The following is a 22,163-nucleotide window of genomic DNA, read 5'->3' as shown; positions in this document are numbered from 1 at the left end:
AGGTGGTCGTTTTAAAACCAGGATTTCCACAGCAGATATTAGATTAGACATGGAATGTTTGTTCATAATGATAATAAGATATGGGCGACGCATAATACAATTAAAGTAGAGCTTCTTTTCCAACGTATGCGGAATTATGGAATTACCCGGAATTATTAACGGAACAGTTTTTTTAGCCAGATTCATCGTGCGGGAAGGGTGCCACCCCAAACCGCAAACAAAATATCCTGCAGCCAATTTAAGGCTAAGTCACCCCGAGAGAAGTTTCAGAACACCACATTGCTGCTGATGTTCGCCATGGCTGGAAATTGAACCGAAGTCACCGGGTTCATGCCGCAGTTTGTGAATTACTGCACCACCACCCTAACACTAACCCACACATGCTGAAATAGCAAAGGCAGTGGATTTAATAAGGGCTATAATTTGTATTATTATGCATGTTGAGCTTCTTTCGCACCACACATAGCCAACATAACTTAAGATAATAAGGAAATATCAAAGATAGTTATAAAGGCTGCGAAGACTGTATGTCTAAGTTAACATAAATGCTCAGGTCACTAACCAAAGCGCACCTCCAATTAGCACGGTTGGCTACGTACGGTGAAAAAGTAGTTCAACATACATGCATACACATACATACATTCCATCATCAGTCTCATCCATCGGCTATAATCAAGTATTGTGATATTTTCTGCCAAAGCTAATTTCCTTTTCTTATCACCAATAAGGTCTCTGATTTGTGTTTCTCTTCCTGTCTCTCAGTGTCATTTCAAGCAGCTCGTGCTTAGCACATGTTTTCTAATCGGCGCATATTTTAGAACATATATGTAAGCATATTCATGCGGTACACAGTATATTTGGCAAACAAAAAATCCAGAACAATAATGTATGCTTCCATCCCTTGACAAGCCTGACCGCCCCATAGACAGCCGCATGCTCCAGCTGTTGTTTAATCAGGCCCTGGTGGTATGGGCTTGTTACGAGTGTGGGCCAGCCTCGGGATCATCACAGTGAGCAATGAGGGATTTGTGCCACTGAGAATTCCCATCAGAGCTGATCCCTTGTGTTTGTGCCATGGTGAGCATAGCACATTCACTCGCAATGACTGAAAGGTCACGTATTTTTTTCCAAAATGTTTCTTTTTTCTACTGTCACTGAAAAAAGAGGAAGATATAGTCCTTCTTAGTGTCTGATGTTTTTTTTATTTTTATTATCTATTTTCTGAATTATGCCATTTTACTAAAATATAAAGATCTTCCTTTTCAGTGACGGTAATAAAAAAATGTCATTTTCATTTTTGTAACATGACCTGCAATTTATTGCATATGTGCGCCGAAGCAGCAACATTGTAATACGATACACTCTCTGCGGACTGATAGGCCCTGGAACCTGGTGCAAGATTTAAAGTCAAGGTCAAGAGATCATCACAACCAATGTCATTAACGGCACTACACATTGGCCCACTCTCGCCTTGTGCTAGAGCCTGCACTGTCAGCAGCTAGAATCCAAGGTTCGCCGTTACAGGGTCCCACCCCTGTGTCAGCTGACCTCTGGGTGCCAGTCCAATACACGAGTATTTGGCAAATATTAATTTCCACATGATAACCCACTTCGTTGAGCTATCATTTATGGCCAGGTCGCTTCTGAAAAAGCTAATAGCTCAGTGCGCTTTACCTGGTAAAAAAGAATAGGTACTGTTTTTGTTATGTGCTTACATTTCTTATGCTTTTCACGCCTATCATGTTTCTGTAATGTTTGTTGTTGTAACTTTCTGACCCGCCCCTATCGGACATCGGTGAAAAAGAGCTTCATAGCTCATCGGATTCCTCCAGTATAAATACAGATTCTGATTCTGATTAGACTTGTACCTCGCCATCACAACCGCTTCTTCCAATTTTGTTTACGATTGTCTTCTGCCGCATCGTTTCGAGTCCTCAGCACTTTGAACAATCAACATCAGCAATGATCTAAACACGAGGACCTCCAAGCTGTCACCGTCTCTCGCGGTCTCGCTCTGTGACCCGTACGCAACAGTAATGAACCTACATTTAATTGATTTTTTTTCATGAAAAATGCTTGCATGGTCTAGCCACTGAGAAAGTGCTTATGTGGTCTTATCTACACCCCCCCCTTCTGCTGAGAGCCCAATGTGCCCCAGCATATTGCGTTTATTCTCTGCGTTGTCGCATCCGCAGGCTTGGATGGCGACGACTTCTTGGCACTGGGGCTTGAAGGCGGCAGGGTGGTTTATCGCTACAATCTCGGCTCGGGGACTGCGTCCCTGTTCAGCGATCCCGTGGACACGCGCCTGCACATGCACACAATCCACCTGGGCAGGACACTCACCCGCGGGTGGCTGCAGGTAACGCACCGTGCAAGTTGCCCTTTGTTGCCACGCAGTGTCCCCTTTATTCATCGAAATCAGAATTTTTGTTTTACACTGGACGAATCCGATGAGCTATGAAGCTCCTTTAACATTCAAAGTCTCTCTCCTTTTGTTTTTGTGCAAATGACGGCCGGAAAAATAACGGCTTCCTCTTGTGAACTTCACGAAATGTTTGGCTGTCGAAACGTTATCTTTATAAAAGAGCGTACATTGTTCGTTTTGTTGTTCCATGATTAGTAGACGTCCAGATTGTGGTACATGCACCAAACACATGTTGAGTTCGTGAATTTCTGCGTAGGTGCTGAAAATGGGTTTAAAATTGTAGGTAACAAGTCACTCAAAGTGTGCACGAACTCAAAATCAGAAGGCAGAAAACACAAGCTGCCTTCCCAAGCAGCTGACGCAAACACACCACAATGCACTTGTGTTGACTGCAAGTGCTGAGGGTGCTACCATACGGGAGCGATGGTGAGGTGTAGTGGCATGAACAACTTTATCTGTAATGACCTCTTGAGCTTGGGAATTTCCTTTCATAAATCCACAATCACTAGTATTATGAAGTATGGTAAAGCAAACTGCACGACCGAGACAGAATTGGGAGGCTTTCATCGAGCAGTGTATTGTGAATGTCATTACATTATTAAAAATGTAAAGCTGATATTTCGTTTGTTTATCTCAGTAATTAAAACATTAATCTGTGTTACCAGGTGAAGCCAACTGAGCTATTAGATCTTTTGCAGAAGTGACCTGGCCACACATATCTAAATCGAAGTGGCTGATATGACCGTTAAGTGAGAATTTATAGCAGCAGTCAAATCATCTCAATGCTTGTTTATAAATGTGGAGGGAAAAACCGAAGCAACGTGGAGAAAAATCCACGCGAACTCCGAATATGCAACAGACATCGTCAGGGTCAGGGGTCGAACCCACAACCTCCTGCTTACCAAGCGAGGAAGATACTATCTCCTAGCCACTGCAGTGCTCTGCGATGTCGAATTCATATTGCCGGAGAGCTTGCTCCAGGATAAAGAAGCATTACATCCAAAATTACTTATTGAATGCCTGTGTGAACATGTGGAATGGTGCTTAATCGCTGCGAGCAGATGGTCTGGTGTTGCAAGCTTATGCTATTTTGGTTGTAGTACATTTTGTGGGTTTGTAAGCATTTCATTGCACGCTCTATATAAAATGCACATGCTTGTGTGACCGCGCGCTATTGCCGACAAGTGCGAAGCATGTTTCTGAGGAACAATGAACGGAAAAAAAACCCCTACAATTTATGAGAATACATATGGGGGCGTATGTGTCGGAGGCGTTAGAATACCCGAGTCACAATGTAAACATTTCAAGTTCATATCTCTCGTGAGAGTTGATGAGTTCCGAGTCCTTTGTGGAATGTAAACAGGAGTTGTCTAATGGAGTGACTAGCCCCTGTCATAGGAACGTTGAATGTTTCACCTCTGGCTGAGACCATGCATGGATACCAGCACTGCCCTATGGCAATTTAACTAGGGGAAAATAGTAACTTATTTTTTTTAAGAAAGCCACATTGTATTTCATGACTCTTGTTGAGTATAGTTGGCCGGGTTGTTCAGGGGTAAAAGTATTGAACCAGCATTGCTGATTTCCTGAGTTCAATCCCAGGCAGCAAACTGTGATTAAACTGGGTTCCAGGTGTCGTGAGTTGATGGATATCAGCTAAGGCACTCATGAATTTACACACGCAGGCACAAAACTGTGACATACATTTTTTTTTAAATTGGTCTGGTTACATTCCAGCTTTGAGAATCAAAAATGTTTTTGACTTCCAAGAATTAAACATTTAACTTTAGCAGAACATCTGTGACAGTACATCCCCTAATCTGCGGATACAAATTTGCACTTAAAGGTATTTCAAAAGCAGTTCCATTATATCTGTTTCCTCAGGTTGTCATTTAACAAAGAGTGATCCACTTTTCTGCAAGAGTTCCGAATTAATGTTTGATCTTATGACATGATGCTGATAACATTGTTGGAATATAATTTTGGAAGAGATAAACTGCAAATACATTTAAAGGTTTCTTTCGGAGAGGTAGTGCTTTGGGACATTTGGCTAATTCCCTGCATATGTGTGACTCGAGAAACCCCATACATGAATGGGGAGAACTCTCACAATCTCAAGCCTTCTTGTTGTAGGGACCACTTGCTATTTGACACATAGGCTTTCGCGAACAATATTATTTATAAAAAAAATAGCCCGATGATGCTGGATGTAAATACTAGTGGAACATCGTACTCAAATTGTAAACGTTGTGGATTTACTGTCCAACACAATGGTAGCCTGAAGTAGTAACTAATAGGCATGTTTTGTTCACGTGACACACCTTATTAATTGGCTGTGTCGAGGGGCCGCTGGTTAATGACATTTAAACTTGCATGATCTAACCGAAAAAGCCTACTTGCTGTACTGCCTCCTAAAGGCACCTCCTTTTTCAGATTGGTGGTCGTCTTAGATCATTTGATGGCTCCATCTGTGCATGATCCATCAACCCCACTTGTATACATTCCCAGTCTCCACCATACCCAGGAGTATTTGAATTGGTCAAATAATTTGCATTCATGTAATATGATTGACAAAGGCAATATAATGATTGTTTTAATGGTGACTGACAAGAATGACATTAATGAACTCTAAATAAGTTTAGGTTTTTTTTTATTTTGCACGATAATGACATTTAACGTTGATATTTGAAGCAGGTGCACTATTTTAAACAAATCTACTGCAGCAATGGCGTAGTGAAATTGTATGATAATGGAGTAATTGCGACCATTAAAATATATGAGGCATGTGACAAATGTATTCACGTGGCCTCATGAATCTGCATACAGGCCCAGGTTGACGTCGAGTCTGAGTATATATTTTGACACTTGGTATCCCAATTTAAATAATGATGTCAATTCAGTTAACGCATTAACTGAATCGAGTCCCTACATTATTCTCGTGAATTTCTAAGGTTGACATCCCTTCTGGAAGCCATTTCCCAGCCAATGTTTTAATTTATAACCTCAGTGGTTTGGTTATTAATTAATGCTGCGTTGATAAAATAAATAATTTAATAGCGTGTTTCCAGCGCCGAGAACTCTGATTACCCTGTAAGGCCAGGCTAAAGGTAAGCTGAGGTCAATCACAATTTAAAAAATTGGTTAATTACTTTTTCCAATATTTGCATGTCAGTCTGACCTGTGTGTATTACGTTGCTCATTTTTAATTAATTGTACACATTGCACACGGACACGGCCTCATATTTTCATGGGTTATGTTTACATTGTACCCTATCCTACCATAGGAAATATTGTAAATTCACAATGTATATACACACACAGAGAATACACTCTATAATGTGTGAACTGCTTATAACCAGCTGGGTGGCGCTATGGTAAGAGCACTCAACTTACGATCGCAAGGTCGTGAGTTTAAATCTCAGTTGGTAGGTGACTCGGCCCAACATTAATTCATGAGAACCAGACCGTGGGACGTCAACCTTAGTCGTACGCTGTCGCTAACTGGCAATTACGCTGCAGGATTGTGGAATTTCCGCTGCTGGCTCAGGGCTGCCAATGTTTGCAAGCCGTCTTTTTACAAAAGCACGCAACGCTTGCGTTCGTCGCATTGCAGTGTGTACGTATGTGTGTTCAACTATGGAGGAGGCTTGTTAAATACGTTGCTCCTGGGCAGTTGGAGGCAGTCACCCTCCAGCAACAACGGAGGGCAGAGGAGCGACGCTCACAACAACGAGCGGAACGCCGGGCGGAAAGTTGGCAGCCGGGTGCATCTGCCAGTCATCTCAGTCAGCCAACTCATGGCACCTGCTGGGTCTGTCCCGTAACCCCGTGTCGGTGAGCCTTCGACACTTCACGTGGCCTAAATGTGCACCTGGCCTGGCACAGGCGCGCCGTTGTGACGCCACCGTCCACTAAGTGGTGAACGGCGGGAGTTCTTCATTTGTTACGTCTGTTGAACTTCATTTTCGCAAAGCGCACAGCCAACCGCGCTACTCGGAGTCGCGTGTTTTGCTGAGGTTCAAAGTTGTCGCCGTCATAATGCAATTTCGAAATACCGCAGATCGGTCAGTGCACGTGCGCTCTGACGAGATGGTCACAATGCAATCCCCCCGGACCCCCCCTCCCCCCGCCGCCTGCCGACCCCTCTCCAGGTGGACGGGCAGCGGAACGTCTCCGGAGCCTCTCCCGGACAATTATCCGGCCTCAACGTCTTCAGCCAACTGTACGTCGGTGGACTGAACGAATTCACGCCCGCGCTTCTGCCAGATGGGGCTCGCTTCCCGCAAAGTTTTCAGGGTAACGTATTGGATGAGAACGCTCTGTTTAATGAAGTGAGAATGTCGTTAAAACCCGCCACCACCCGACACAGCCAACTAGTTAGGGTTGTCACGTAAACAGAACGTGCCAATTCGTCACTAGTACAGCACTAACCGGTGTGTTGGAGAGCCAAGCCACAACATTTACAATCTGAGTACGACGTTTCGCCAATAATTATAACTAGCTTCAGGCGACTTGTGGAGAAGTCCACCTGTTTCGTTCCTTATATAGAGGCGTAGATGTGGTGACCACACTTCTGCGCCCTTGCTGCGTAGAAGCGAATAATCAAGTAATACATTATTTAAATGCATGCCTATAAAGGGCAGCATACTTCAATAGGGAGTCCCGTTGGTAGGGCTATTTTAATACACATAAAAGACAGGAAGCACACGATCAAAGGGCTCGCATAATGCACATGCATAATGTAAGTTGACTCGGTAATCCCCCCCACCCCACATTGCGCAAGAGCGCAGAAGCGTTGGCACCACATCTACGCCTACTCCACAAATCTGGCTGTTGCCTGATGAAGCTAGCTAAACTTGAGTGTTGTGCATTGTTCGGTTAATTCAAGCTTACGACTTACCCTGCCTGAAATACACCACAATACCGCTTCACTGTAATGCCACTTGAATGTACACACTTCGCAAATGACTAAATCTAAAGTCCTGTTACTCAGCATTGAAGCTTCACACTTGGTTATAGAGCTTGAGACACATCCTACATACCGTACGGATCGTCAAGTTAAGAGTTATATTTGTGTCTTTAAGAACGCGTGCATATCATTTAAAGACATAAATCAATCAACCGTATAGAGACCAAACACCTCGGCTATTTAACACCATTATAGACACGACGACGGTGATAGGTAATGCATGTAGTGTTTACATAAGTAGTGTTTACATAAGTAGTGTTTACATAAGTGATGGAGTTGCCATCACGGATTGTCATTGATGGATGCAACAATGCGCCGAGATGCTACAGTTGTTACTTATCATGTGTCCCCCTTGTTTGATAATAATAATAATACAGGGACCAATGCGCACAGCTGCACACTGCAGTATCTTTTTTAATAAGCGTAGGAAACGTAATAACTGCACAGATAATTAATCTGCATTAGTTATCCAGGAAAGCCTTGATGAGTGTCAAGATTTTTTTAATAAGGGGTATTTTTGTCATCTCTTTTCATGCAGTGCATAGGCATGAAGAGTTTTGGTTAACTGCACACCCTGATTGGGTATATAGAATCTGACCTGCAGATAAATTAAAGTGCTTAAATTCACATGCAAATTAAATGGTCGAGTTAATTGTAAAATTGATTATTAATTATTTGTTGAAATACACATTGAAATTGTGCTCATATAATTGAATAATCACCATTTGCCGTGATTATAGTTAGTCACCACTATTAGCTAGCAAATAAAAAGCTATGATATAGTAGCTGTCATTAACATGAGCAACATTATCATTGTTATCGGTTCAATCTTGATTTGAAGCTTCCGTGACCGCAGGAATCCATACTCTTGTGATGGACGTTGCTCCTGGGCAGTTGGAGGCAGTCACTCTCCAGCAACAACGGAGGGCAGAGGAGCGACGCTCACAACAACGAGCGGAACGCCGGGCGGCTAGTTGGCAGAGGAGGGGGCGGGGGGGTTAACAGCTGTGGGTGCATCTGCCAGCCACCTCAGTCAGCCAACCCATGGCACCTGCTGGGTCTGTCCCGTAACCCCGTGAGCCTTCGACACTTCACGTGGCCTAAAGGTGCACCTGGCCTGGCACAGGCGCGCCGTTCTGACGCCACCGTCCACTTAGCGGCGAACGGCGGGCGTTCTTCATTTGTTATGTCTGTTGAAATTCATTTTCACACAGCCAACCACGCTAATCGGAGTTGCGTTGCTGAGGTTCAAAAGTTGTCGCCGTCATAATGCAATTTCTAAAGACAGCAGAGCGGTCTTTGGCTCTTTCGGTAAAGTCACGTAGAGTAGAAAAAAAAATAATAGATCACGACGTTTCGATCACAACACAATAGCGGTGGTCGTCAGGCGGAAAAAAAGAATCCAGCAGTGAAACTGCTGAACCAGCGAGAGAGCTGTTACAACAAGGTTATATACGCTTGTGTTGCGATCGAAACGTCGTGATCTATTATATTTTTTTTATACCTACGTGACTTTACCGAAAGAACCAAAGAGTTTTGTTACAGGTATGATGCCATTTTCACCATTGCCTTGCCAGTGTCTCAACAAGCAGTGTCTAGCCACAGTCATCATGTGTTCATTTCCATGGCCGCTTGAATCAATACAATTTAGACTTTGCCTTCCATATCGAGTAGCACGAACAATGCCAGCCCAATAGTATTTTGAATCCCCACAATATTCTGATCGGAGTCAGGAATCCATAAAAAAACATATCCACATTACCACGATGTCAGAGCACAGACAATTTACTGCACCCAGGTGATTTTCACCTGCATTTGCCACTTAATGAGTGGGCAAATCCGTGACGTGACTTCACAACTAGTTACCAGACTGCTTTGTCATGTTATTCCCAGCGGTGTATTCCCAGTGGCCTATCTGCTAGGAATTCAGACCGTTATTACCATGGCCATGTGAATTAAATTTCCATCGTAAACTCCAACACTGTTTCCATTTGGTTTGAGGCCAGGAATTGGTGCCCTTAATTCAAAGCCTGAGAGGTGCTGACCAACCCGGATCGCTAATTCCAAATCACATTGGCATCATGAATCCCATCTGGAAATTCCGTCTGCGTGCATGCAACCGTGTCACGAGTGATTGCTCATGAAAAAAACCACAATCGTAATCATCACTCATCGTCAGTCCGTTGTCGAGTAAAGGCTTCCCAATGGCACAATCCTTACCCAGAAACAACATGAGCAATAATTCACGACTTCATCTCTTCATTGCCTGCCTCTGCCCCACATGTTTTCCTTCAGCCGTTATTCCTTGCGGCAACTAGTCCTGCCGAATGCAATCTCACTCCTTTTACGTCCGCCTGATGTGTTGGATTCTTGTTTGTTCACTAATCCACCGGTGTTTCTTCTTGTCTCCTCGTGTTATTCCAAGCGTGCACGAGGCATTGGGCTGTCTGCCGTTGCAGAATGGCATCGCCAGAAATGTTGTGATGGTTTGCTAGACTTCGCTATGTGAGTGCTGGTGAATTGGTGGACATTTGGATTGAACGCCCTTAATACCGTTACTTGATCATCTTCAGCAGCAGTAGCAGCAACAATAGCATCACCCATCAGTAACCATCTTAGTATTAATACACGTGTAAATAATTACATAACGTATTAATTGTCATCTACCAAGTTGCTACTTCAGCACAGTAAACGCGTGCATGATAGGTGAATTAAAAAAACAACAGCAGGAATTTCAAAGATCTCGACATTTCAGCTGACTGGACTCGCCATGGATATATTGAGCTGTAGAGAGAGCATTATATCGTCTCGGGAGAAGAGGTTTGGTGGTCGGGGATGTCAGGCGATGGACTCACCTGGGCGCAATGAATCTTTTAATACATTCCAGGAGTTAATAATATGCAGACTGTCGTAATGTGTTTTCAAACGGGCATCTCAATGTGCCCCAGCTGTAGTTGGAGAGAGGCAGTCAGGCGTGTTATCCAGCAGCACCAATCGACCCATTTTGTCTACTACAAATGTCAGCCCTGTAGCAGACAGCACACAGTGGTCCATTCCCTATAGAAATTACCCGTCGGCTTTAGGAATCGAGATCTTGCTGCTGCATGTGGCTGTGTCAGAGCACCCGTCCCACCGCAAGAAAGTTACTGGTTCAAATCCCAGTTGGGGGTCGACTCATCCACCTTCATCTCTCTGGGGTTCATAAAATTGAGTCAAACTTTGCGGGAATTCCACAGTGTTAGTTCCTTGGATGAACGTCTCCTTGCCAAAGGAATGTTGAATTTATAGCTATGACTTGGGACTATTAACAGAGATGAGCATCACCCATCACTCAATCACTCTGAGGACAAAGGCGTTATAATGATCTAACATTGGAACCTTGCAAACTGGCTCAGATGCAAACATCCTAACCACGAGTCCGACCGGTCACTTATTATAAAAATGTATCTGTTCAGTTTTTGTATTAAAGTTCCCAAAATATATTTTTTGGGTTAGATCGCGTAAATATCAAAGTTGTCATTAATCCCGCCACCACCCGACATAGCCAATTAGTATGGTTTATCACGCAAACAAAACGTACCAATTAGTTACTCCGTCAGCACATCGGTGTATTGGAAGTGTAAGCTCACAACTTCTTGGTTCTTTCGGTAAAGTCACGTAGAAGGGAAATAATAAAATAAATAAAATAAAACATAATAAAATAAAAATTCTCACGACGTTTCGGCCATAACACAAGCAGCCGCCCTCAGATAACCAAGAAGATGAATCCCTGCAGTCACGAAAGCTTTAAATCGAAATTTAAGCTCACAACATTTACAACTTGAGTCCGACGTTTCGCCGGTAATTACAAAGCAGCTTCATCAGGCGATTGGCCAACTCCGGTTATTTTCCAGGCGCGTTTGCGTGCATTCCTGTAATGCCCATGCTGCACTCGCCGCTTCTCCTTTGGCGGACAAGACTATCGCCGTTGCCACGCGAGCTTTCGCTTCACCCGTCGGCGGTTCTCCGGCATGTGAGGGCGCGCGCAGGCTGTGTGCTGGGCATCTGGGTGCGCGCGGGCCTGGGGGACGCTCCTAGCGTCCGCCTCTCACGCCCCGTGGCGGGCCGCAGTGTGGGCCAGTGCCTCTCCGACTCCTGCGCGCTCCTCAACTGCCACAACGGAGGCACGTGCGTGCCGCTGGGCGCCTCCGTCTAGTCAGTACGCCTTTTCTCCCGCGCCCGTTCGCTCGTCGGTCGGTTGTTAACATCCTCGTTACGCCGTCGTTGTTGTTGTTGTTGTTGCAGAGTTTGATTTGCAGCCGGAAGGTTACGAGTTAAAATCCCAGTCGGAGATTGATGACTTAGTCATTCGTTCATTCATGGTGGATGGAATAGGTACCACTCTGCGAGAAGTCAACAGTATACTTCCTACGGGCAGACTGGCCCCTGTCATTGTAATTTTGAATTTCCATTGCCCATTAGTGAATGTTTACGATACACGTGAGAGAAAACCGGTGCACCCAGAGAAAACTCATGAATGCGAGGGGACAACACTCTATCCCATACAGAATGGACAGATTATACCAGTCCACACTTTGCCGTACTGCATTCCACTGGCAAGCCAGTGCATGGCACCTCGATGCCCACGGGTATGGCGTTGTGCAACATTTTGTCATTTGTACGATTCCACCAACTCTCGCCTCCACGCTGCTGGATTAGAAGCCCGTGTTTATTGTTTGATCAGTTACTCCAAAACCCCCTCTCGCCATCGCCAGCTGTCGCTGCGCGCGTGGCTGGCGAGGCAGCGAATGTGCGGAGCGTGCGTGCCCGTGTGGGGCCGACCACCGGCCTGCCCACCGCTGCGCTGCTGGGGCCACCTGCGTTCCTCTGCACCCGCACGCTTACACATGCCGCTGCGCTCTTGGCCAAGCAGGCGCCCACTGCGACCAGGGTAGGACTCATCTCCACCCCCCCCCCCCTTATTCGGGACGTGATTAATTCTCAGGAGTGATTCTTTCCTTGCAATGACACTTCATTCCCGGCGGTGACTCGTTACCAGCAGTGATCAATTCCCAGCAGTGATTCATTACTATCAGTGATTCCTTGTCAGCAGTCATTCATTCCCAACAATTATTAATTCACAATGGTAACTCGTTTCCAGAAATGAATCATTCGCATCAGTCATTCATTCCCGACAGTAATCCACTCCCAGAAATGATGAATTCCCAGCAGTAACTCATTCCTACCAGTGAATATTTGCCATCAATTATTCATTCTCGGCAATAAATCATTCCCAGCAATCATTCATTTTCAATGGTAACTCATTCCCAGAAATTAATCATTCCCAGCAGTCAATAATTCCCAGTAGTAATTCATTCTCAGTCGAAATTAATTCCCAGCAATATCTGATTCTAACCAATTATTTTTGCCATCAATTATTCATTCTCAGCAATAAATCATTCCCAGCAATGATTCATTTCCAGAAGTGTCTCATTAAAAGCAGTAACTTATTTCCAGTAGTGCCTCAATCCCAGCAGTAAATAATTTCCTGCAGTGAATCATTCTCAATAGTGACTTTTTCCCAGCAATTACTCATTCCAAGCAGTGAATCATTCCCCCAGTGACTCATTACCAACCAGTGACTCATTCCCAGCAGTGAATCATTCCCAGCAGTCAATCATTCCCAACAGTGACTCAATCCTATATAATAAAAAATACATATTCTTAGGTTTTTTCGGTAAAGTCACGTAGGTAAAACATCAAAATTAATAAAAATAAAATAAAATAAAGATCACGACGTTTCGGAGACAACACAAGTCTCCGTCACCAGGTGGGACCGTCACAGCCAGATTAGCTGCATCAAGTGAGGCAATGATTCAAGATGTAAGCCCTTAAAAGCGAGTTGAGGGGGGAGGAGAGGGGGGGGGGGAGCTCATCAGAGTGTGGTAGCCAATGAATGGAACGTATCGGGAGGGAGGGGGGCGGGGCCAAAAGGGTGGGCGACGGCGTGGAAGCGATTGTGCGCAAGCAACAAACTGCTGCACACGCCAACGCATTGGACAGAGAGGGGGAGGGGAGGCCTGATACACATGATAGAAAAGAACGAAAATGCCCATGTTTATACCAATGCTGGCTGAACAATGAAGAGATTACTGTTAAACACTGGGGATGTTAACACTCGGTAAAGTAAAGTAAAATAGTGCCTGTCAGATAAGATGGTCCAAAAAAGTGTAATTAAGTCTTTTTTGCGTGGTTAATAACATCTTTCCAATGATTACTAAGTTTGTACCCATCATCATGGTTGAAATTATGGGTGGCTTTCCTGTAGACAGAATGTCCCAAGGAATGTCCCAAGGATCCGTCAGGCCTTGGGACATCCTTGGGACATTCTGTCTACAGGAAAGCCACCCACACAGATTCCTACTTGAAACCGGATTCCCACCACCACCCATCTCAAAAGAATTCTCTCATCAAAACGCTATACCACAGAGCCCATGGCATTTCTGACCAACACCACCTGACCGGTGAATTAAGACATGTACATCGGGCCCTCAGGATGAACGGATACTCTGACCGTACTATTTGCCAAGCTGTCTCTCCCACCACACAGAAACATCCACATGAAACTCCGACCAAAACTATCACGTTACCATACATAGCAGGCGTGACCAAAAAGATCTCCAAAATTCTAAACAAACATAAGATCCAAGTCCGATTCAGTACAGTGCATAAAATCCATGATCTGATTCCATCTGTGAAGGATGTCGTTCCTGACTTACAGTATCCTGGAGTCTACAAATTGAGTTGCATTTGTGGTGATTGCTACATTGGAGAAACGAAACGTCATGTTGCTGATCGTGTCCGCGAGCACATGTCAGATCTGAAACACGGCAGAACTGATTCTTCGGCCGTTGCCGATCATTGCTACAACTCTGTGGGCTCTCATGAAATTGTCTTTTCCGAGACCAAGGTGCTCTGCAAACCTCCTGGCTACCATCAAAGGTTTGTACACGAAGCCATACAAATATACAAACACAGACATAATTTCAACCGTGATGATGGGTACAAACTTAGTAATCATTGTAAAGATGTTATTAACCACGCAAAAAAGACTTAATTACACTTTTTTGGACCATCTTATCTGACAGGCACTATTTTACTTTACTTTACCGAGTGTTAACATCCCCAGTGTTTAACAGTAATCTCTTCATTGTTCAGCCAGCATTGGTATAAACTTGGGCATTTTCGTTCTTTTCTATCATGTGTATCAGGCCTCCCCTCCCCCTCTCTGTCCAATGCGTTGGCGTGTGCAGCAGTTTGTTGCTTGCGCACAATCGCTTCCACGCCGTCGCCCACCCTTTTGGCCCCGCCCCCTCCCTCCCGATACGTTCCATTCATTGGCTACCACACTCTGATGAGCTCCCCCCCCCTCTCCTCCCCCCTCAACTCGCTTTTAAGGGATTACATCTTGAATCATTGCCTCACTTGATGCAGCTAATCTGGCTGTGACGGTCCCACCTGATGACGGAGACTTGTGTTGCCTCCGAAACGTCGTGATCTTTATTTTATTTTATTTTTATTAATTTTGATATTTTACCGACGTGACTTTATCGAAAAAACCTAAGAATATGAATCCTTGCAGTCACGAAAGCTTCAAATCTAGAAATAAAAAATACAATTATTCTTTAATGCACGTTGTTATATAATTTCCAATTCTAAATTATCAGAGAACATTCCATTCTCCTGCAAGTTGGCAGTCATTTTTTGTACATGATTTTGTCTGCGTGTGCTTGAAGATTGCAACTATAATTTTTTTCTACGATCGTTAATTAATTTCACATGCCCGGTCTCTGTGTCTCTTCAGCCTTCATGAGCGTACTGGTCTCACGTCTCTCTCTCTCTCTACCGTGTTGGTGTGTGCATTTTACAGCTCTGCAAATCAGTGACCCTTCGTTCAGCACAAACCAATCATCGTGGATGGCATTTGAGCCGTTCAACGTGCGGCATCACACCCACATCCGTATCCAGTTCATGCCACGTTCCGGAGAAGGGATCCTGTTTTACACAGCTCAGCACCTTGCTGCACGCTCAGGTACCACTGTTTGAATATTGATACGCCGCACACTCCACGGTGTATTGGACAGGGCGGTTGTTGGACCATATTTTACGAGAGGGCTGAAAATCATTTTTTAAAAATAATATTTAAAGTGAACAAAATGTAATCAGATTTACGTTGTATGTCTTTTTTTTTTACTTTGACGAGTGAACTAGGCATTTGTTTTATACAAATGTGATGTCTTCACAGCCTTTAAACTCAGATCGCTGTGTTCATGCTACAATGCGCTAACCACTGTGCCACCACTCTATTTCTCGCTCCACCTCCTTGTTATAACTAAAATAAACTATTCACCGGATAAAATCAAGTGAGCTATTGGCTCTTTTTCAGAGGCAACCTGGCTATGCATGATAGCTCATCGAAGTGGCTTTTTCATCATAACATGTGGGAATTTATCGGAGCAGCCAAATCATCCAAACGTATGTTTTTAAATGTGGACGGCAAAACTGGAGAAAAATCCACACAACCACCAAGGGGGCGTCGTCATGGTCGGGAATCGAACCCACGCCCTCCTCCGTACCAGGCGACGAAGATAACATTTCGCGTTACGTGCACGTGCAGGATATGCTAATGATGTAGAAACAATACACAGCTCTGGATGTGAAGTATCATTACACCGCGTCCTTCTGACATTGTTGGGTGACGTTTTATTACAGAGATACATTACAAGAGTTACATAAAAATGTCATAATGGTAGATAACATTTGTTAGGCAATATAAACCCAACACAGATGAAGGGCATTTCAGGCCACTATAGGTAATGTCACCTGCTGGGACACGAATGTTTACTGAACACTTCTTAAAGAGAAATCTTGCTAAAAACTCTTGAAACCAGTAAAGCATAATGTACGCCCTAACTAAATGTTATCGATACATTTTACACATATTTGCTGTGGTTTGTCAAAATGTGGTAGAATACATTGGCACATTGCTTCATTTAAAACGGATGTTTTCACCGCATTTTCACATTCATGGCCAACGTTTGAGATGGGTTCGATCGTAGAGTAAAAACAAACACGCTTGTTATCATACACATAAACAGGCTGTTGCCAACCGCTCAATCAACCATCCATTTGCGCGCAGATTTGTCCATCAATTTTAACATATGGGTTGACAGGTCAATGTAGATCATTTAATCATAAAAATGCGACTTAATTTACAAATGAAAAGACATGTCCCATCATATTGGACATGCTGAGCTCACGATCCAATTAGCAGAATTGGCTATGTACGGTGCAAAAGAGGTTCAACATGCATATATTAAAGAGATTCTCATTTGGAGAAATGTAAATGCCCTAAACATGTATTATTTCATCTCTTGTTATTAATAATTATAGTCAATTCAGGCACAATTGATGATGCAATAGGTCGGATAAAAAACTTCACGTTTTGAAAGTCATTCATGTAAGTCATGAAACTTAACATTTAACAAAATTGAATTGTTTTTGAAAATGGTAATTACGACAATTCACTGGCATTAAATCGTGTGATGTATGTATCATTGCAATCCCGTCCCTGGTTATAACTGAATATAATGTGTTGTACATTGCTTATTTTGACATTAACGTTCATCACTGTATCCTAAATACATTTTTTCAGCAAAATATCACGATCATTTACATTTTAATGTTGTTTGGGAGGATGACGAGTTGTTTGGAAGGGCGTATACAATTTTTTATCTGTCTTATCAATTTCTTGATAACTTTATAATTCAAATTAATGACACTTATTTGCACATTAAAGATAATTGGAAAACCGGTAACTGTTCAGGCGATAGGTAAATTCATCAATTGGAAACACACTGGAAGTAATCATGTAATGCATCATTGAGTCTAATTCCCCATCGTGAGAAAGTTGTAGAGAGATCTAGACAAGGGAGGGATTCCCTCTTTCTAAGTGGCATAGATGGGATATACAATAATTGTAACCTGGTTAAAAAAATAGGCATGTCCTCTATGTAAAGTGGGAAAAATAGCTGCTCCAGCTGAACACTGTCATGCTGAGAGTATTCACTTGTGATTGGTTCTATATATGACCCACGTGCCAAGTGATTTGACGAATCATTGCATACGCCAAGGGTCTGTTGCATGAAGCTCACATTAAGGCTCAATGAGATAACATTGTTGCAATTGCAGAGTCCCCTGAGTGACAGTAGTTTTGGATTAATTCCATTCTAAAGTTATGAAACAAATGTTAATCTTTACCTAATTCTCTTTTTAAATGTTCATATATTTTTGCTGATTATATTACGTGCTTGTACAGCGACACGACATAATTGTTTTCATATAATTAGTCTCTGCTCTGTTACAAAACATTTATTCCCCCTTTTCTCCAACGGGGCTGGTGCTATATGCAGCAGGTGACTTTATTTTAAACACGCTGCTGATATTTTCACATTTTAATATTTTAAGAAATCCAAAAACCGTATTGGGAATTTTGGCTGATTGAACATGCACACACACTTGACTGGAGCTTGCAGTCAAACCATCCTGAAATATTATGTTTATTTTGTAATATTTTATGTTTACATGTAAGTCATATTTTAAACCTAATATTTGTGAGGTAGGGCCAGCCTTAACATATGTGGTTCCCTGGAAGAACAAGTTGTGTTGATGATGAGAGAGGTTTTCATCAGGTAGGGAGAGGATGATGGTTTCCTATTTCTGTCTCACCGTGTTGTTCTCTGCCAATGTTTCTCCTTTTTCCATTTCTCGGTGTCTCTCGATGCAGCTCTGCGCCTTTCTCTTCTCTCTGCCTGTCTCTTCACTCTGTCTGTCTCTCTATATTTCCCGGCACCTCTGTACAGTTTTGCACCCTAGGCAACCACCTTGATCACACCCACGCCTCTAAGGCCAATGTCTGGCATTGTCAGCTACTATGTCAGTTACATTTTTGGCAGCAAGCACTTATTTTAATACCTTAAACTTCAAACCAATTATAAATGTGCGCTCATCTTCACAGAGCACACTCATCCTGAAAGCGCTCGGGTGTAAAAATCAAAGCCGTATTTGCTCTGGAGGTAAAGTACCTTCCCTGTCTAGGGTTCACGGCAGATATCACCAAATTCCAATCCAGACGAAATGTGTTGCCAATTGAACTTCGAGAAAAGTGCTTTGCTTAGCCGACGACTCGAGCTTCAAATAACACTGGGTCCTCGTCGAAATGCGACCGCGAAAGGCTTCGGCTTCACTTACCGGCCTCCATGCCTCCGTCTATCCGCAACACTGCCCTTTAATGCAAAGGGTGAAATGAAGCACCTGTAGTTCATTGGGGAGCTCTCTATTTATAGTGGCAGAGCTTCAAGTGGATATTCCATAGACAGGAAGTAAGGTGCTTTGCCTCTGTGTTTGTCTACATAGCCTTGCATTCACGTCTTGGGCAGTCTCGTTCATTACGTGGAGTATGATGTGACATTGATTTAGAATAAGATGTATGTGCTGTTAAGAATGTTAATTGCACGAAATGTTCACGATTATATAAAACATTTTCTATTTAAGGCAGTGTTATTGATTAATGTTTTGAATTTTTGGATATTTGTGCCAGTGCACCACCGCCAATGCAGTATCCACCACACTGGTCACTGTGGGTTTGCGAAATTTGGGACCAGAATTGGCTTAGATATCACTTGCATTGATATTATGGCCGTCATTGCAAATCAAACTCAGTTCTCCAGATTCATCGCACGGTGCACGAACAACTGCGTCACTGCCGCACCTCCTGTACAGTACCTATGCATTTTGTGAAACGATTTTGGTTATTATTGTTAATGCCATTGTGGCTTTGAGATAAGTTGCATTCCATAATATGGTCGCGTCTGAAAAATAGCTATTTAGCTAAGTGGGCCTTGCCTGGTAAAATAGTAATAATAATACAAATTATGAAAAAATACTGTGAATAGTTTTTTTTGCAGCATTATAAACAAAATATAAATGTATTCATCTCATAGGATGATTTTCAAAAAGAAACTGAGCAATCATCCAAAAGAGAGCCTCGAGATTCAGCAATGCTTTTTTGGATAAATACATGTTGATTATTCCATTCATGATGAAAATGGTGTAACAATGACTGAAATAAATAAATGTAATGCATGTCAATTCTCTTGGCCATTTGCATTGTCACACAAAAAACGCAGGCGATTTCCTGAGCATCTCACTCTCGGGCGGCTTTGTCCAGCTGCGGTTCAACCTGGGCGACAGCACTATCTGCCTCGCCTCCACGTGCCCAACGGACCCGGGAATGGACACGTGGTACACGCTGGAGGCCGGGAGAGTTGGTAACTCGGGTTACCTTTCACTCCACGGTAAGAACGTGACAACTCGGGAGCGGCTGGGCATGAGGGCACTCGATGCCAAAACCAGTTTCTTCGTGGGTGGCGTTTCCCCCTTAAGCGCCGTCTCATCCTCTGCCACCGAGTACGGGCCCTCCGCGTTTGACGGCTGCGTGCGGGAGGTGGTCGTGAACGGGCGGCGGCTCACCTTGACTGCAAACGGTGCCAAGGGAGGGGCCAACGTTGCGGACTGCGACGGGACGGCGTGCGGCCATGAGGTTTGCAAAAACAACGGCCGGTGCCGGCCAAGAGTCGGCGTCGACTTTGAGTGTGTGTGCGGCGAACATTTTACCGGAGCTGCCTGCGAGACTCCAGTGGCGTGTGTGCATCGACCCTGCAAAAATGGAGCAGCCTGCATGCCGGCGAATACAGAAAATCTCAATCTCTTGGGGTATGTTTGCGCATGCCGCCTACAATTCCAGGGACAGCACTGTGAAAATAAAATCACGTTTCAGACAGCCGGGTTTTCGGGCGACGGGTACATCAAGCACACGGACGTGAGATATGACCGAAGGAATCTTCTCATCAATGAAATCTCATTCAATTTCACCACAGAGTCCAAAGACGGCCTTCTCCTATGGCTGGGCTTGGCCAAAGACGGATATAATGACTACCTGGCCGTGGGACTCGAAGGAAGCCACCTCAAAGTGGCCGTCAACCTCGGTGAAGGCACATCTGCACCGGTAGTCGTAACAGTGACGCATTTGTGTAAAAACGAGTGGCATTCTGTTATTGTGCGAAGGAACCAAACTTTGATGTGGGTGTATTTAGATGGAGATTTGGTCGTTGCTGAGGATCTTGACCCCCACAGGCGCTACAAGGCTCTGAACTATGATGCCGTTTGTTTTTTAGGGGGATTTGAGCTGGGCAGAGATGTCAGCCGAGTGACATTTGACCTGTATTCTCAGCGGCTTTATGGGAAAATGAGAGACGTCCGTCTACATCCAGACGAGGAGGCCATCGACTTCGCCTTATTTGCCGAAGGATATAATGTCCACGGAGCAGATGAACTTTAAACTCTTGGTATCATATGCAGCGTTCGTTATATGTTTAAAAAAAGTGCAAGAGGGAGAAGCCTCCGGGCAGGAAAGCTTGGCATTTTGAGCTGATGTAAGAAAACATTGGTGACAGCTGGGGCCGATTTGCCTAAATATCACAAAGGGCAGCCTCCTTTCATGCGTCTTCAATTGTCGGTTACAGGACAAATGTCAGAATAACTTTTTTTATGTCTTCTTGAGTTCAGTGGAAGTAGAGTGATGAAGCTGACTGCCCCTTCTGCTCACCCCAGCCTCGTTGTGCTGTCTCTTAAAGAGTTTTGTTTGCCTCTACACACACACACATTCATTTTTGTGGACCCAACTTATTTAATCTTCTTGGTTCTTTCGGTAAAGTCACGTAGAAGGGAAGTAATAAAATAATAAAAAGAAAACATAATAAAATAATTCTCACGACGTTTCGGCCACAACACAAGCAGCCGTCCTCAGGTGAAGACCAGGTCTGTCGAGGCGACAGCGTCATTTTGTGGCCGAAACGTCGTGAGAATTATTTTATAATGTTTTATTTTTATTATTTTATTACTTCCCTTCTACGTGACTTTACCGAAAGAACCAAGAAGATGAATACCTGCAGTCACGAAAGCTTTAAATCGAAATTCAACTTATTTAATGTTTGTAATTCGTATTTATTCATCTATATGATACTCTCTGTTGTTCCACCTCCGCAGACTAATTGCGTGCAATAAACCGTGAAAAAGCATTCACGTGTAGGACATCTGATCAATGGAACCTTATACGAATTCGTACGTGCAGCATGAAGCAGAAGCTTCGCATAACGTTCAGATAATTCAGTATTTATACGAAAAAGAAAATGCAAGCTTCACAATTTAAATGAATTCAAGATTCAGAATGCAAAAAACAATAATTCTTCCCGCACAATGTCAGTCATAGGGGTTTTGAACCACACTTCGCCACGCCGGTCAATGCATGTTGGTGAAAGAGGGGGATTCGGGACCGGTTCGGTTATCACTCGCCACAGACGTGAACTGTGGCCGGGAATTCAAACTCGGACATGCAGGATTCATAGCAGAGAGTGGTTGCCACTGCTCCACAGCTGCACTCCGATTCAGTATTATCTAACATAGAAAATGTTAATTACATAGTGTCCATTGCACGCTTGATAAGCATTAAATAGTAACGATCCATTGCTTAATTAGCATCGATTATCGTGCTCAAGATTCATGCGTCAAAATGGTATGTAAGAAACAATTATTTTTGTACGTATGCAAATCTAAGTAACACGTGACATGCCATTCTGTTTTAGCCTCATGGTGTAAAAAATAACCCAA

General features: G+C 43.6%; 2 protein-coding genes across 2 annotated transcripts in view; both read left to right on the top strand.

Moving 5' to 3' along the window:
- The window catches only part of LOC144724294 (protein eyes shut homolog), a 41,882-nt gene extending 34,669 nt beyond the window's left edge, over positions 1-7,213 (top strand). Inside the window, exons 4-5 of the mRNA XM_078603293.1 lie at positions 2,196-2,362; positions 6,580-7,213. Coding sequence (XP_078459419.1) covers positions 2,196-2,362; positions 6,580-6,822 — 410 coding nt within the window. The 3' untranslated portion in view covers positions 6,823-7,213. The remainder of the gene's footprint in view (positions 1-2,195; positions 2,363-6,579) is intronic.
- A 4,100-nt stretch (positions 7,214-11,313) lies between these two features.
- Positions 11,314-21,281, top strand: LOC144724289 (protein eyes shut homolog). Its single transcript, XM_078603277.1, has 4 exons — positions 11,314-11,591; positions 12,152-12,327; positions 15,307-15,468; positions 19,625-21,281. The coding sequence occupies exons 1-4, from the start codon at positions 11,314-11,316 to the stop codon at positions 20,833-20,835; spliced, it is 1,827 nt and encodes a 608-aa protein (XP_078459403.1). The 3' UTR covers positions 20,836-21,281.
- Positions 21,282-22,163: the final 882 nt, after the last annotated feature.

This window comes from Lampetra planeri, chromosome 2 (genome assembly GCF_965212315.1).
Source record: "Lampetra planeri chromosome 2, kcLamPlan1.2.h2, whole genome shotgun sequence".
Lineage (NCBI taxonomy): Eukaryota > Metazoa > Chordata > Hyperoartia > Petromyzontiformes > Petromyzontidae > Lampetra > Lampetra planeri.
Note: the sequence above shows the minus strand (reverse complement) of the source record. Positions and strands in the feature narration are given on the sequence as shown.

Coding starts and splice junctions, on each gene's coding strand:
- LOC144724289 (XM_078603277.1), top strand. CDS start 11,314: ATGCCCATGCTGCACTCGCCGCTTCTCCTTTGGCGGACAAGACTATCG. Junction 11,592..12,151: donor CCGCTGGGCGCCTCCGTCTA/GTCAGTACGCCT, acceptor CGCCATCGCCAG/CTGTCGCTGCGCGCGTGGCT. Junction 15,469..19,624: donor GCACCTTGCTGCACGCTCAG/GTACCACTGTTT, acceptor CAAAAAACGCAG/GCGATTTCCTGAGCATCTCA.